The sequence below is a fragment of the Anomaloglossus baeobatrachus genome, chromosome 4 (genome assembly GCF_048569485.1).
Source record: "Anomaloglossus baeobatrachus isolate aAnoBae1 chromosome 4, aAnoBae1.hap1, whole genome shotgun sequence".
NCBI lineage: Eukaryota > Metazoa > Chordata > Amphibia > Anura > Aromobatidae > Anomaloglossus > Anomaloglossus baeobatrachus.
In genome coordinates this window covers 659,391,116-659,407,849 of record NC_134356.1, presented here as the reverse complement: position 1 = coordinate 659,407,849, position 16,734 = coordinate 659,391,116, and the positions used below count along the sequence as shown (strand labels likewise).

The following is a 16,734-nucleotide window of genomic DNA, read 5'->3' as shown; positions in this document are numbered from 1 at the left end:
CCTTCATGTCCCGGTTGCGGGGAGGGGGGCGTGGGGGGGGGGGTACTGTCACGCTCCCCGGGTCCTCACCCCCGTTCCCCGGCTCATCTGCCACGCTCTCCGCTCCCCAGTCACCGGATTCCGTCCGTCCCAGGGCTCCGGGCCCCCGATCCCGGCGCCCGACAGCTTCCCTGGACCTGGCCGGCTCCCCTGCGTCCTCCTCGCAGCCTCCTTCCCTGGCTTCTGGCACCCGGGCGGCGCGCATGCGCATTAGGGCGCGCGCGCGGTCACTGACCCTTTCTTAAAGGGCCAGCGTCCATTAACAGGAAATGAGGTTGCACAGGTACAGGGTATATAAGGGGTCATTGTCCAAGGGGGCGGGGCCTGATCTTCGTGTTCCCTGAGCTAGGAGTCAGGTCTCCTGGTGTTACTGTGCTCGTACTCACCTATCTCTCTTTGTAGAGCCGTGCCTGCTTCGCCATCCAGTCTGCCGTATCCTGAAACCCGAACGCTGTCCATCTGCCATCCTGACAGTCCGCACCACCTCGGATCCCTGCGGTGACCCGTCTTCTTGCTCCCAAGGTTCCGGACCCCGCCTGACATCATCTCGGCTTCCGAACCTGAGCTGCGTCACCCGGACTACCACCCGTAACTCCGTAGTCCCAGGGACTTCTCCGCTATACCTGTGTGCAAGGACTGCCCTGCTGTTTCTAGTGCTCCAGCTGCCGGACTCTTTGCTACCATCTAGGAGTTCGGTCCAGTGGATCCACCTCCTGGGCCTGCCCGTACACCTGGCCGTGACAAGATGTCATGGGTGTGTCATGTGTGTCAGACAGTCATGTGGTTTCTGGCCACAGAAGGTCACAGCGTTTGGCTGCGCAGAATGTTGTGTGACTTTCCATTGTTCCTGCTGTCAGTATTCATTAGTATAGGTAGCTTTCCTGCTGAATTCATCTCTCCTCATTTTGCACCCAGCAGGAGCTCACCTTCCACCCAGCTGCTGATCATCAGTATTCTATTGGTGCTTAAATACCTCTTCCTTCTTTGGACTGGTGCTGGCGATATTTTTCAGTTACTTCAAGCCAAGGTTGCAAGTAGGTGGCTTGCACTCATCTGTAGGATTGTTGCTGAAAACTTTGCTGAACGTCTACCTGAGTCATCTAATGATAAGTAGTTCACTTATTTTCCCCCTGTGTGTCCTCCTTGTTTCTTCTATAGTGTTTAGTGGGGTTGACAAAGAGCTCATCCCAACAGTTCCCTATTTAGGGTCCAGCACTAGAGATACCTAGGGTCAGGTATCCAGCACGGCACATAGGTGCAAAACCTATCTAGTGTGGTGAGGGACCCCAGGGACCTGCAGTAGGTTTGGTCAGTGGTCACCATCTTCCCTTTCCCTTGATGTAGGGTTTCCATTCCCTTTTGCCATTCCCTTGGTACTTCCCCGTACCTAGCATGACAATGGATTTCATTCCTGTACTTTCCTGATTTCTCATGGTTTGTGGGATTGACCACTCTTAGTAGGATTCTCAAATACCTTGAGGAAGATTCACCTGTAATCTGCTATATCCTCATGCCGCACGTTAGCACTGAGGAGAGTCAGCGCTCCTTACTTACCTACTAAGAAGTCTATCTGTAATGGACCTCAGTACGGATGTAACCCAGTCACATCAGGTGTTGAGTCCTTGGGATTACGTGGTGGTCCTCCGTGGAGAAATCCATCCTCTTAAACTCTAAAGGTTACCAAGACTTGCCCTTTGCTGTTTCCAGATCTACTATGACTATTCACTTCTCTATAACATTGTACTTGTGGCCCCCACCCCACATCCACCATTTACGTCCCTTCTCGAGGATCTGCGTAAACGATACCAATGCGAGTAAGAACCCTCTGGCCACTTCCAGTATTTCTCAAAAATTTGACTCCAGTGACATTCTGTTGGGAGGATACGTGTGGTTACAGTACTGCGCTTGTGAAATGACACTTATGTTGATCTTTCACCACCGAGTAACCTAACCAGACTACAAACAGGAATAAAAACCACCAGAACAATGCATAATCCCTTTATACAGTGATCTCTTATCCGCCTCACCTGATCCCCACATGCTGTAATAACATTCATAACCAAAAACGTAAAACCCTCTGACTCCTGCTTCAAGTACCATGGACAAGTAACCCTGATCCAGACTCAATGGGCCCGTGACAAGCGTTACTTCTTTCTGTTTAGAGCACTATTTGCCTCCACCTAGAGCAGGGGTGTCCAAACTTTTGACTCTGGGCCACATTTTTATAAGAAATGTCTTTAGCTGCACAATAAATACACACATGATAATCCTAATTAAGCAGTGACCTATTCGGAGAGTGTTTTAAAAATATTCAGCCCAAGATTATGATCACTAATATAGAAAATGTAAAATAAAATGCTATACTGAGGCTAGTATATACCTCACACAGGAAATACTGAAGCTGGTATATACATCACATAGGACATACTGGAACTGCTGTATACACATCACATAGGATACACGAAGCTGCTATGTACATCATATAGCAGACACAGGCTGCTGTATACATCACATAGGAGACACAGACTGCTGTATACATCACATAGGAGACACAGACTGCTGTATACATCACATAGGAGACACAGACTGCTGTATACATCTCATAGGAGACACAGACTGCTGTATACATCACATAGGAGACACAGACTGCTGTTTACATCACATAGGAGACACAGACTGCTGTATACACATCACATAAGATACACCAAGAGTGTTGTATACATCATATGCTCCCCTTTTTTTTGTTGAATAGTGTAACCTGAAAAATGCATTTGATACTGATTGAGGGTATGAGATCTTCTATATATACTGTGCATATTGGCGGTTATTATGTTCCAGATTATGAGTCTGTTGCTCTTACCTGATGTCACCACAAGCAGCTCCATCACAATCAGACCTGAAACGTGAAATAACAGAGAGATATATATATAATCTGATGTGGGTTTTGGGTCTAGAGACGGCCACAGATTATATCACTTTTTTCACAATCAAGCCTTTACACACAAGTGTTACAGCAAATGAGGTTGCAGTGGTTTTAGCTGTGACTGTTGCTCTATCCCTGTGGACGACACGGTCTACTAGGCCAAAAGGTGATGGTATTGTCCGGCGGCCAGCGAGCTTGTGAGGCCCAGAGATTACACAATCCAATATATATCAGGGAATATTTCATCCAGGTTTCCCCCTTTTTCCATTTAATTCCAGCTGGGGTACATATGCTTCATCCATACTGGCAGAATAAACAACAGCACAATCCTGACACTGGTCACAGAAGAGAAACACTACTCATCCCATCATCCTAACCCGAGAAAGATAATATGAACCATTGATTTATTTTTAATTTTATCCAACCTCCTTATAGTTCACAACTAATATAAACTCCTCTCCGACCTCCATACTGGTCACAGCTAATATAAACTGGTCCATCCGACCTCCATACAGGTCACAGCTAATATAAACTGGTCCCTCCAACCTCCATACAGGTCACAGCTAATATAAACTGGTCCCTCCAACCTCCATACAGGTCACAGCTAATATAAACTGGTCCCTCCAACCTCCATACAGGTCACAGCTAATATAAACTGGTCTCTCCGACCTCCATACTAGACACAGCTAATATAAACTGGTCTCTCCGACCTCCATACTAGACACAGCTAATATAAACTGGACCCTCCGACCTCCATACTGGACACAGCTAATATAAACTGGTCCCTCCGACCTCCATACTGAACACAGCTAATATAAACTGGTCACTCCGACCTCCATACTGGACACAGCTAATATAAACTGGTCCCTCCGACCTCCATACTGAACACAGCTAATATAAACTGGTCTCTCCGACCTCCATACAGGTCACAGCTAATATAAACTGGTCTCTCCGACCTCCATACTGAACACAGCTAATATAAACTGGTCCCTCCGACCTCCATACTGAACACAGCTAATATAAACTGGTCCCTCCGACCTCCATACTGAACACAGCTAATATAAACTGGTCCCTCCGACCTCCATACTGAACACAGCTAATATAAACTGGTCTCTCCGACCTCCATACTGAACACAGCTAATATAAACTGGTCTCTCCGACCTCCATACTGAACACAGCTAATATAAACTGGTCTCTCCGACCTCCATACTGAACACAGCTAATAGAAACTGGACCCTCCGACCTCCATACTGAACACAGCTAATATAAACTGGTCCATCCGACCTCCATACTGAACACAGCTAATATAAACTGGTCCATCCGACCTCCATACTGAACACAGCTAATATAAACTGGTCTCTCCGACCTCCATACTGAACACAGCTAATATAAACTGGTCCCTCCGACCTCCATACTGAACACAGCTAATATAAACTGGTCCCTCCGACCTCCATACTGGACACAGCTAATATAAACTGGTCCCTCCGACCTCCATACTGAACACAGCTAATATAAACTGGTCCCTCCGACCTCCATACTGAACACAGCTAATATAAACTGGTCCCTCCGACCTCCATACTGAACACAGCTAATATAAACTGGTCTCTCCGACCTCCATACTGAACACAGCTAATATAAACTGGTCCCTCCGACCTCCATACTGGACACAGCTAATATAAACTGATCCCTCCGACCTCCATACTGGACACAGCTAATATAAACTGGTCCCTCCGACCTCCATACTGAACACAGCTAATATAAACTGGTCCCTCCGACCTCCATACTGAACACAGCTAATATAAACTGGTCCCTCCGACCTCCATACTGAACACAGCTAACATAAACTGGTCTCTCCGACCTCCATACAGGTCACAGCTAATATAAACTGGTCCCTCCGACCTCCATACTGAACACAGCTAATATAAACTGGTCCCTCCGACCTCCATACTGAACACAGCTAATATAAACTGGTCCCTCCGACCTCCATACTGAACACAGCTAATAGAAACTGGACCCTCCGACCTCCATACTGAACACAGCTAATATAAACTGGACCCTCCGACCTCCATACTGAACACAGCTAATATAAACTGGTCTCTCCGACCTCCATACTGAACACAGCTAATAGAAACTGGACCCTCCGACCTCCATACTGAACACAGCTAATATAAACTGGTCCCTCCGACCTCCATACTGAACACAGCTAATATAAACTGGTCTCTCCGACCTCCATACTGAACACAGCTAATATAAACTGGTCTCTCCGACCTCCATACTGAACACAGCTAATATAAACTGGTCTCTCCGACCTCCATACTAGACACAGCTAATATAAACTGGTCTCTCCGACCTCCATACTGAACACAGCTAATATAAACAGGTCTCTCCGACCTCCATACTAGACACAGCTAATATAAACTGGTCCCTCCGACCTCCATACTGAACACAGCTAATATAAACTGGTCCATCCAACCTCCATACAGGTCACAGCTAATATAAACTGGTCTCTCCGACCTCCATACTAAACACAGCTAATATAAACTGGTCTCTCCGACCTCCATACTGAACACAGCTAATATAAACTGGTCTCTCCGACCTCTATACTGAACACAGCTAATATAAACTGGTCCCTCCGACCTCCATACTGAACACAGCTAATATAAACTGGTCTCTCCGACCTCCATACTGAACACAGCTAATATAAACTGGTCCCTCCGACCTCCATACTGAACACAGCTAATATAAACAGGTCTCTCCGACCTCCATACTGAACACAGCTAATATAAACTGGTCTCTCCGACCTCTATACTGAACACAGCTAATATAAACTGGTCTCTCCGACCTCCATACTAGACACAGCTAATATAAACTGGTCTCTCCGACCTCCATACTGAACACAGCTAATATAAACTGGTCTCTCCGACCTCCATACTGAACACAGCTAATATAAACTGGTCCATCCGACCTCCATACTGAACACAGCTAATATAAACTGGTCCCTCCGACCTCCATACTAGACACAGCTAATATAAACTGGACCCTCCGACCTCCATACTGAACACAGCTAATATAAACTGGACCCTCCGACCTCCATACTGAACACAGCTAATATAAACTGGTCTCTCCGACCTCCATACTAGACACAGCTAATATAAACTGGTCTCTCCGACCTCCATACTGAACACAGCTAATATAAACAGGTCTCTCCGACCTCCATACTGAACACAGCTAATATAAACTGGTCTCTCCGACCTCTATACTGAACACAGCTAATATAAACTGGTCTCTCCGACCTCCATACTGAACACAGCTAATATAAACTGGTCTCTCCGACCTCCATACTGAACACAGCTAATATAAACTGGTCTCTCCGACCTCCATACTGAACACAGCTAATATAAACTGGTCTCTCCGACCTCTATACTGAACACAGCTAATATAAACTGGTCTCTCCGACCTCCATACTAGACACAGCTAATATAAACTGGTCTCTCCGACCTCCATACTGAACACAGCTAATATAAACTGGTCTCTCCGACCTCTATACTGAACACAGCTAATATAAACTGGTCTCTCCGACCTCCATACTGAACACAGCTAATATAAACTGGTCCATCCGACCTCCATACTGAACACAGCTAATATAAACTGGTCCCTCCGACCTCCATACTAGACACAGCTAATATAAACTGGACCCTCCGACCTCCATACTGAACACAGCTAATATAAACTGGTCCCTCCGACCTCCATACTGAACACAGCTAATATAAACTGGTCTCTCCGACCTCTATACTGAACACAGCTAATATAAACTGGTCTCTCCGACCTCCATACTAGACACAGCTAATATAAACTGGTCTCTCCGACCTCCATACTGAACACAGCTAATATAAACTGGACCCTGCGACCTCCATACTGAACACAGCTAATATAAACTGGTCTCTCCGACCTCCATACTGAACACAGCTAATATAAACTGGTCTCTCCGACCTCCATACTAGACACAGCTAATATAAACTGGTCCATCCGACCTCCATACTGAACACAGCTAATATAAACTGGTCCCTCCGATCTCCATACAGGTCACAGCTAATATAAACTGGTCTCTCCGACCTCCATACTGAACACAGCTAATATAAACTGGTCTCTCCGACCTCCATACTGGACACAGCTAATATAAACTGGTCTCTCCGACCTCCATACTGAACACAGCTAATATAAACTGGTCTCTCCGACCTCCATACTGAACACAGCTAATATAAACTGGTCTCTCCGACCTCCATACTGAATACAGCTAATATAAACTGGTCTCTCCGACCTCCATACTAGACACAGCTAATATAAACTGGTCCCTCCGACCTCCATACTGAACACAGCTAATATAAACTGGTCCCTCCGACCTCCATACTAGACACAGCTAATATAAACTGGTCTCTCCGACCTCCATACTGAACACAGCTAATATAAACTGGTCTCTCCGACCTCCATACTGGACACAGCTAATATAAACTGGTCTCTCCGACCTCCATACTGAACACAGCTAATATAAACTGGTCCCTCCGACCTCCATACTAGACACAGCTAATATAAACTGGTCTCTCCGACCTCCATACTAGACACAGCTAATATAAACTGGTCCCTCCGACCTCCATACTAGACACAGCTAATATAAACTGGTCTCTCCGACCTCCATACTAGACACAGCTAATATAAACTGGTCCATCCAACCTCCATACTAGACACAGCTAATATAAACTGGTCTCTCTGACCTCCATACTAGACACAGCTAATATAAACTGGTCTCTCTGACCTCCATACTAGACACAGCTAATATAAACTGGTCTCTCTGACCTCCATACTAGACACAGCTAATATAAACTGGTCTCTCCGACCTGCATACTAGACACAGCTAATATAAACTGGTCTCTCCGACCTCCATACTAGACACAGCTAATATAAACTGGTCTCTCCGACCTCCATACTAGACACAGCTAATATAAACTGGTCCATCCAACCTCCATACTGAACACAGCTAATATAAACTGGTCTCTCCGACCTCCATACTGAACACAGCTAATATAAACTGGTCTCTCCGACCTCCATACAAGACACAGCTAATATAAACTGGTCCATCCAACCTCCATACAGGTCACAGCTAATATAAACTGGTCTCTCCGACCTCCATACTAGACACAGCTAATATAAACTGGTCTCTCCGACCTCCATACTAGACACAGCTAATATAAACTGGTCCATCCAACCTCCATACAGGTCACAGCTAATATAAACTGGTCTCTCCGACCTCCATACTGAACACAGCTAATATAAACTGGTCTCTCCGACCTCCATACTGAACACAGCTAATATAAACTGGACCCTCCGACCTCCATACTGAACACAGCTAATATAAACTGGTCTCTCCGACCTCCATACTAGACACAGCTAATATAAACTGGTCCCTCCGACCTCCATACTGAACACAGCTAATATAAACTGGTCTTTCCGACCTCCATACTGAACACAGCTAATATAAACTGGTCCCTCCGACCTCCATACTGAACACAGCTAATATAAACTGGTCTCTCCGACCTCCATACTAGACACAGCTAATATAAACTGGTCTCTCCGACCTCTATACTGAACACAGCTAATATAAACTGGTCTCTCCGACCTCCATACTGAACACAGCTAATATAAACTGGTCTCTCCGACCTCCATACTAGACACAGCTAATATAAACTGGTCCATCCAACCTCCATACAGGTCACAGCTAATATAAACTGGTCTCTCCGACCTCCATACTGAACACAGCTAATATAAACTGGTCTCTCCGACCTCCATACTGAACACAGCTAATATAAACTGGACCCTCCGACCTCCATACTGAACACAGCTAATATAAACTGGTCTCTCCGACCTCCATACTGAACACAGCTAATATAAACTGGTCTCTCCGACCTCCATACTAGACACAGCTAATATAAACTGGTCTCTCCGACCTCCATACTGAACACAGCTAATATAAACTGGTCTCTCCGACCTCCATACTGAACACAGCTAATATAAACTGGTCTCTCCGACCTCCATACTGAACACAGCTAATATAAACTGGACCCTCCGACCTCCATACTGAACACAGCTAATATAAACTGGTCTCTCCGACCTCCATACTGAACACAGCTAATATAAACTGGTCTCTCCGACCTCCATACTAGACACAGCTAATATAAACTGGTCCATCCGACCTCCATACTGAATACAGCTAATATAAACTGGTCTCTCCGACCTCCATACTGAACACAGCTAATATAAACTGGTCTCTCCGACCTCCATACTGAACACAGCTAATATAAACTGGTCTCTCCGACCTCCATACTGAACACAGCTAATATAAACTGGTCTCTCCGACCTCCATACTGAATACAGCTAATATAAACTGGTCTCTCCGACCTCCATACTAGACACAGCTAATATAAACTGGTCTCTCCGACCTCCATACTGAACACAGCTAATATAAACTGGTCCCTCCGACCTCCATACTGAACACAGCTAATATAAACTGGTCTCTCCGACCTCCATACTGAATACAGCTAATATAAACTGGTCTCTCCGACCTCCATACTAGACACAGCTAATATAAACTGGTCTCTCCGACCTCCATACTGAACACAGCTAATATAAACTGGTCTCTCCGACCTCCATACTGAATACAGCTAATATAAACTGGTCTCTCCGACCTCCATACTGAACACAGCTAATATAAACTGGTCTCTCCGACCTCCATACTGAATACAGCTAATATAAACTGGTCTCTCCGACCTCCATACTAGACACAGCTAATATAAACTGGTCTCTCCGACCTCCATACTGAACACAGCTAATATAAACTGGTCCCTCCGACCTCCATACTGAACACAGCTAATATAAACTGGTCCCTCCGACCTCCATACTAGACACAGCTAATATAAACTGGTCTCTCCGACCTCCATACTAGACACAGCTAATATAAACTGGTCCATCCAACCTCCATACTAGACACAGCTAATATAAACTGGTCTCTCCGACCTCCATACTGAACACAGCTAATATAAACTGGTCTCTCCGACCTCCATACTAGACACAGCTAATATAAACTGGTCTCTCCGACCTCCATACTGAACACAGCTAATATAAACTGGTCTCTCCGACCTCCATACTGAACACAGCTAATATAAACTGGTCTCTCCGACCTCCATACTGAACACAGCTAATATAAACTGGTCCCTCCGACCTCCATACTAGACACAGCTAATATAAACTGGTCCCTCCGACCTCCATACTAGACACAGCTAATATAAACTGGTCTCTCCGACCTCCATACTAGACACAGCTAATATAAACTGGTCCCTCCGACCTCCATACTAGACACAGCTAATATAAACTGGTCTCTCCGACCTCCATACTAGACACAGCTAATATAAACTGGTCCATCCAACCTCCATACTAGACACAGCTAATATAAACTGGTCTCTCCGACCTCCATACTGAACACAGCTAATATAAACTGGTATCTCCGACCTCCATACTAGACACAGCTAATATAAACTGGTCTCTCCGACCTCCATACTAGACACAGCTAATATAAACTGGTCCATCCGACCTCCATACTGAACACAGCTAATATAAACTGGTCTCTCCGACCTCCATACTGAACACAGCTAATATAAACTGGTCCCTCCGACCTCCATACTAGACACAGCTAATATAAACTGGACCCTCCGACCTCCATACTGAACACAGCTAATATAAACTGGTCCCTCCGACCTCCATACTGAACACAGCTAATATAAACTGGACCCTGCGACCTCCATACTGAACACAGCTAATATAAACTGGTCTCTCCGACCTCCATACTGAACACAGCTAATATAAACTGGTCTCTCCGACCTCCATACTAGACACAGCTAATATAAACTGGTCTCTCCGACCTCCATACTGAACACAGCTAATATAAACTGGTCTCTCCGACCTCCATACTGAACACAGCTAATATAAACTGGTCCATCCGACCTCCATACTGAACACAGCTAATATAAACTGGTCTCTCCGACCTCCATACTAGACACAGCTAATATAAACTGGTCTATCCGACCTCCATACAGGTCACAGCTAATATAAACTGGTCTCTCCGACCTCCATACTGAACACAGCTAATATAAACTGGTCTCTCCGACCTCCATACTGAACACAGCTAATATAAACTGGTCTCTCCGACCTCCATACTGAACACAGCTAATATAAACTGGTCCCTCCAACCTCCATACTGAACACAGCTAATATAAACTGGTCTCTCCGACCTCCATACTGAACACAGCTAATATAAACTGGTCTCTCCGACCTCCATACTGAACACAGCTAATATAAACTGGTCTCTCCGACCTCCATACTGAATACAGCTAATATAAACTGGTCTCTCCGACCTCCATACTGAACACAGCTAATATAAACTGGTCCCTCCGACCTCCATACAGGTCACAGCTAATATAAACTGGTCTCTCCGACCTCCATACTGAACACAGCTAATATAAACTGGTCCCTCCGACCTCCATACTAGACACAGCTAATATAAACTGGTCTCTCCGACCTCCATACTAGACACAGCTAATATAAACTGGTCCCTCCGACCTCCATACTAGACACAGCTAATATAAACTGGTCTCTCCGACCTCCATACTAGACACAGCTAATATAAACTGGTCCATCCAACCTCCATACTAGACACAGCTAATATAAACTGGTCTCTCCGACCTCCATACTGAACACAGCTAATATAAACTGGTCTCTCCGACCTCCATACAAGACACAGCTAATATAAACTGGTCCATCCAACCTCCATACAGGTCACAGCTAATATAAACTGGTCTCTCCGACCTCCATACTAGACACAGCTAATATAAACTGGTCTCTCCGACCTCCATACTAGACACAGCTAATATAAACTGGTCTCTCCGACCTCCATACTGAACACAGCTAATATAAACTGGTCTCTCCAACCTCCATACTGAACACAGCTATTATAAACTGGTCTCTCCGACCTCCATACTAGACACAGCTAATATAAACTGGTCCATCCAACCTCCATACAGGTCACAGCTAATATAAACTGGTCTCTCCGACCTCCATACTGAACACAGCTAATATAAACTGGTCTCTCCGACCTCCATACTGAACACAGCTAATATAAACTGGACCCTCCGACCTCCATACTGAACACAGCTAATATAAACTGGTCTCTCCGACCTCCATACTGAACACAGCTAATATAAACTGGTCTCTCCGACCTCCATACTGAACACAGCTAATATAAACTGGTCACTCCGACCTCCATACTGAACACAGCTAATATAAACTGGTCACTCCGACCTCCATACTGAACACAGCTAATATAAACTGGTCTCTCCGACCTCCATACTGAACACAGCTAATATAAACTGGTCTCTCCGACCTCCATACTGAACACAGCTAATATAAACTGGTCTCTCCGACCTCCATACTGAACACAGCTAATATAAACTGGTCACTCCGACCTCCATACTGAACACAGCTAATATAAACTGGTCACTCCGACCTCCATACTGAACACAGCTAATATAAACTGGTCACTCCGACCTCCATACTGAACACAGCTAATATAAACTGGTCTCTCCGACCTCCATACTAGACACAGCTAATATAAACTGGTCTCTCTGACCTCCATACTGAACACAGCTAATATAAACTGGTCTCTCCGACCTCCATACTGAACACAGCTAATATAAACTGGTCTCTCCGACCTCCATACTGAACACAGCTAATATAAACTGGTCCATCCGACCTCCATACTGAACACAGCTAATATAAACTGGACCCTCCGACCTCCATTCTGGTCACAGCTAATATAAACTGGTCTCCCTGACCTCCATACTGGTCACAGCTAATATAAATTGTCCCACTGTCCTCCTCCTGGGCATCGCTAATATAAACTGGTCCATCCGACCTCCATACTGAACACAGCTAATATAAACTGGTCTCCCTGACCTCCATACTGGTCACAGCTAATATAAATTGTCCCACTGTCCTCCTCCTGGGCATCGCTAATATAAACTGGTTCCTCCAACATCCTTACTGGGCATTACTAATATAAACTGGTCCCTCTGACCTCCTTACTGGACACCAATTAATATCAACTGCTCCATCTAAGCTCCTTATTGATTACAACTAATATAAACTGGTCACTCTGACTTTCATAATGGACCCAGCTAATAGAAACTGGACTCTACAACCTTTATACTGGACACGGTTAATATAAACAGTTCCTTACGACCTCCATACTGGGTATCGCTAATATAAACTGGTCCATCCGGTCTCCTTACTGGACATCACTACTATAAATTGGTCCCTTTGACCTCCTTATTGATTACTGTATATAAACCGGTCACTCCAACTTTCATACTGACCCAGATAATATAAACTGGTCTCTACGATCTTCTCACTGGAGACAGTTAATATAAACAGTTCCCTCCGACTTCCTTACTGGACACAGCTAATATAAACTGGTCCATCCGACTTCCTTACTGGACACAGCTAATATAAACTGGTCCATCCGACTTCCTTACTGGACACAGCTAATATAAACTGGTCCATCCGACCTCCTTACTGGACAGAGCTAATATAAACTGGTCCATCCGACCTCCTTACTGGACACAGCTAATATAAACTGGTCCATCCGACTTCCTTACTGGACACAGCTAATATAAACTGGTCCATCCGACCTCCTTACTGGACAGAGCTAATATAAACTGGTCCATCCGACCTCCTTACTGGACACAGCTAATATAAACTGGTCCATCCGACCTCCTTACTGGACACAGCTAATATAAACTGGTCCATCCGACCTCCTTACTGGACACAGCTAATATAAACTGGTCCATCCGACCTCCTTACTGGACACAGCTAATATAAACTGGTCTATCCAACCTCCTTACTGGACACTGCTAATATAAACTGGTCCATCCGACCTCCTTACTGGACACAGCTAATATAAACTGGTCTATCCAACCTCCTTACTGGACACTGCTAATATAAACTGGTCCATCCGACCTCCTTACTGGACACAGCTAATATAAACTGGTCCATCCGACCTCCTTGCTGGACACAGCTAATATAAACTGGTCCATCCGACCTCCTTACTGGACACAGCTAATATAAACTGGTCCATCCGACCTCCTTACTGGACACAACTAATTTAAACTGGTCCTTCTGACCCCCTTACAGGACATCGTTAATATAACCTGTTCCATGTGAATAACCTTACCTAGAGATATCAGCAGCTCCATACTCTGCTGTCGCCGAGACGTGACTCTTGTAATCTTTGTCACCACACCCAGAAATAGGGAACTATAGGTGACCACAAAGTCATCAGGAAACTACGAAATCAACAGAATCGTGTAGATACGTCTGACACAGGCAGGAGTCGCATACTACAGAAACTGTGGGCGGTCGATGGCAGCACCAGGGCATCTAAGTGTACAAGAAAGCACTTCTCACACTCTATATGGGTTTCCGCCTTTATATCAATGCCTTTTTTCTATTGTTCTTTTATTTCCATTTTGTTTTTTTATATACAGTGGGGAAAATAAGTTTTTGTACGCTGCTGATTTTGCAAGTTTTCCCTCCTACAAAGAATGGAGAGGTCTGTAATCTCTATCATAGGTAACTTCACCTGTGACAGAGTAAAAAAAAATCCAGAAAATGACATTGTATGGTTTTTAAATAATTAATTTTCATTTTATTGAATGAAATAAGTCTTTGATCCAATAGAAAAAAATAACTTAATATTTGGTAGAAACCTTTGTTTGCAGTTACAGAGGTCGGACGTTTCGTGTAGATCTTGACCAGGTTTGCACACACTGCAGCAGGGATTTTGGCGACTCCTCCATACACATCTTCTCCAGATCTTTCAGGTTTCGGGGCTCTCTCTTGGCAACATTGAGTTTCAGCTCCGCCAAAGATTTTCTATTGGGTTCAGGTCTAGAGACTGGCTAGGCCACTCCAAGACCTTAAAAGGTTTCTTATGGAGCCACTCCTTAGTTGTCCTGGCTGTGTGTTTCGAGTTATTGTCATCCTGAAAGACCCAGCCACAACCCATCTTCAATGCTCTTACTGAGGGAAGGAAGTTGTTGGCCAAAATCTCGCAATACATGACCCCATCCACCTTCCCTTCAATACGGTGCAGCCGTCCTGTCACCTTTGAAGAAAAGCACCCCCAAAGTATGATGTTTCCACCCAAATGCTTCATAGCTGGAACGATGTTCTTGAGGATGTGATCATCCTTCTTCTTCCTCCAAATACGGTAAGTGGAATTGATACCAAAAAGTTCTATGTTAGTCTCATCTGACCACATGACCTTCTCTGGATGATCCAGTTGGTTATTGGCGACATTCAAATGGGGATGGAAATATGTGACAAGGGGGACCTGCGTCCACTGCAGGATTTTAATCCATGAAAATGTTGTGTGTTACTAAATGTAATCTTTAAGACTGTGGTCTCAGCTCTCTTCAGGTCATAAACCAGGTCCTCCTGTGTAGTTCTGGGCTGATTCCTGACCTATGTTAGAATCATCCTTAAGGGTGCTTTACACGCTGCGACATCGCTAGTGTGTCGCCCAGGGATAAGGGGTACTCAGATCCGGGCCAGGGGGTCCCTTCTGTAGGTATCACGGTGGCGTGACCCGGTCTGTGATCCCAGGCTCCACAACCAAAAAGGGGGATTATGTACAGGGGAATTTGTAAGTCTATGATCCGTGACGCTACCCGTGGTGTGCGGTGAGGTAATGGAGCACCGGCCCGGCCGGTCAAAGGATCCCGTGATGGATGGTGATGGGCAGCAAGGTGGTGATTTTCCCTCCACGGGTAGGGTGTTGATGTCCCGGGACCCCAGTGTAATGGATTGGGGAGCGACGGGTGCAGTCCATGGATTGGACCGGGTGGTGCAGGAGTACTCACAGTATAAGGCAATAACTGACACGAGTCCAGGAATTAGCCAAGTTGCTGGTAACTGGTGCCCACGGATGCTGTGAGGACGGGTCCCACACCCGTGTGTGTAATTCAGGTGTTTTTCTCCTGCCTGATGTCTGTGTCTGCTCCGTGCACAGGTCTGGACAGGGTCTCGACAGTCGGCACCGGCGGGCCACTACCCTGCCCCGGTCCACTTCGGTTCCCCACAAGTGGTTGGCCTATTCCTGAGGCCCTTGCTGCCACTCTACCTAGCTCCACAATGGAGCTCCTTCCAGACTTCTCTCCTCCTGCAGACTGACTACAGCTCAAACTCTGCTCTGCCCTTCCTAAGCTCCTCTCACCCCCTCCCGTTTACCTGGGGAGGGGGTGAGTGGGGCCTGATTGGCTGGTGTGTATCTGTGTGGGAAACTCCCCAAGGGAGAGTGAGGTCTGCACCAAAAAGATGGATGCAGACCTCTGTGACACCCTGGTTTTGCCAGGTCGGCACACTAGCGATTGCTAGCAATGTCGCGAGCGATAGCACCTGCCCCCGTCGTTGGTGCGTTATGTGGTGATTGCTGTCGTAGTGAACATTATCGCTATGGCAGCGTCACACGCACATACCTGCTGTGCGACATCGTTGGAGACACCGAACAATCCCTCCTTCAAGGGGGAGGTGCGTTCGGCGTCACAGCGACGTCACTGCGGCGTCACTAAGTGGCCGCCCAATAGCAGAGGAGGGGCGGAGATGAGCGGGAC

At 45.7% G+C, this 16,734-nt stretch overlaps 1 protein-coding gene across 1 annotated transcript in view; it reads right to left on the bottom strand.

Moving 5' to 3' along the window:
• The window catches only part of C4H19orf38 (chromosome 4 C19orf38 homolog), a 69,410-nt gene extending 55,078 nt beyond the window's left edge, over positions 1-14,332 (bottom strand). Inside the window, exons 1-2 of the mRNA XM_075343116.1 lie at positions 14,295-14,332; positions 2,900-2,935 (exon numbers count right to left, since the gene is read on the bottom strand). Coding sequence (XP_075199231.1) covers positions 2,900-2,935; positions 14,295-14,316 — 58 coding nt within the window. The 5' untranslated portion in view covers positions 14,317-14,332. The remainder of the gene's footprint in view (positions 1-2,899; positions 2,936-14,294) is intronic.
• Between the last annotated feature and the right edge of the window lie 2,402 nt (positions 14,333-16,734).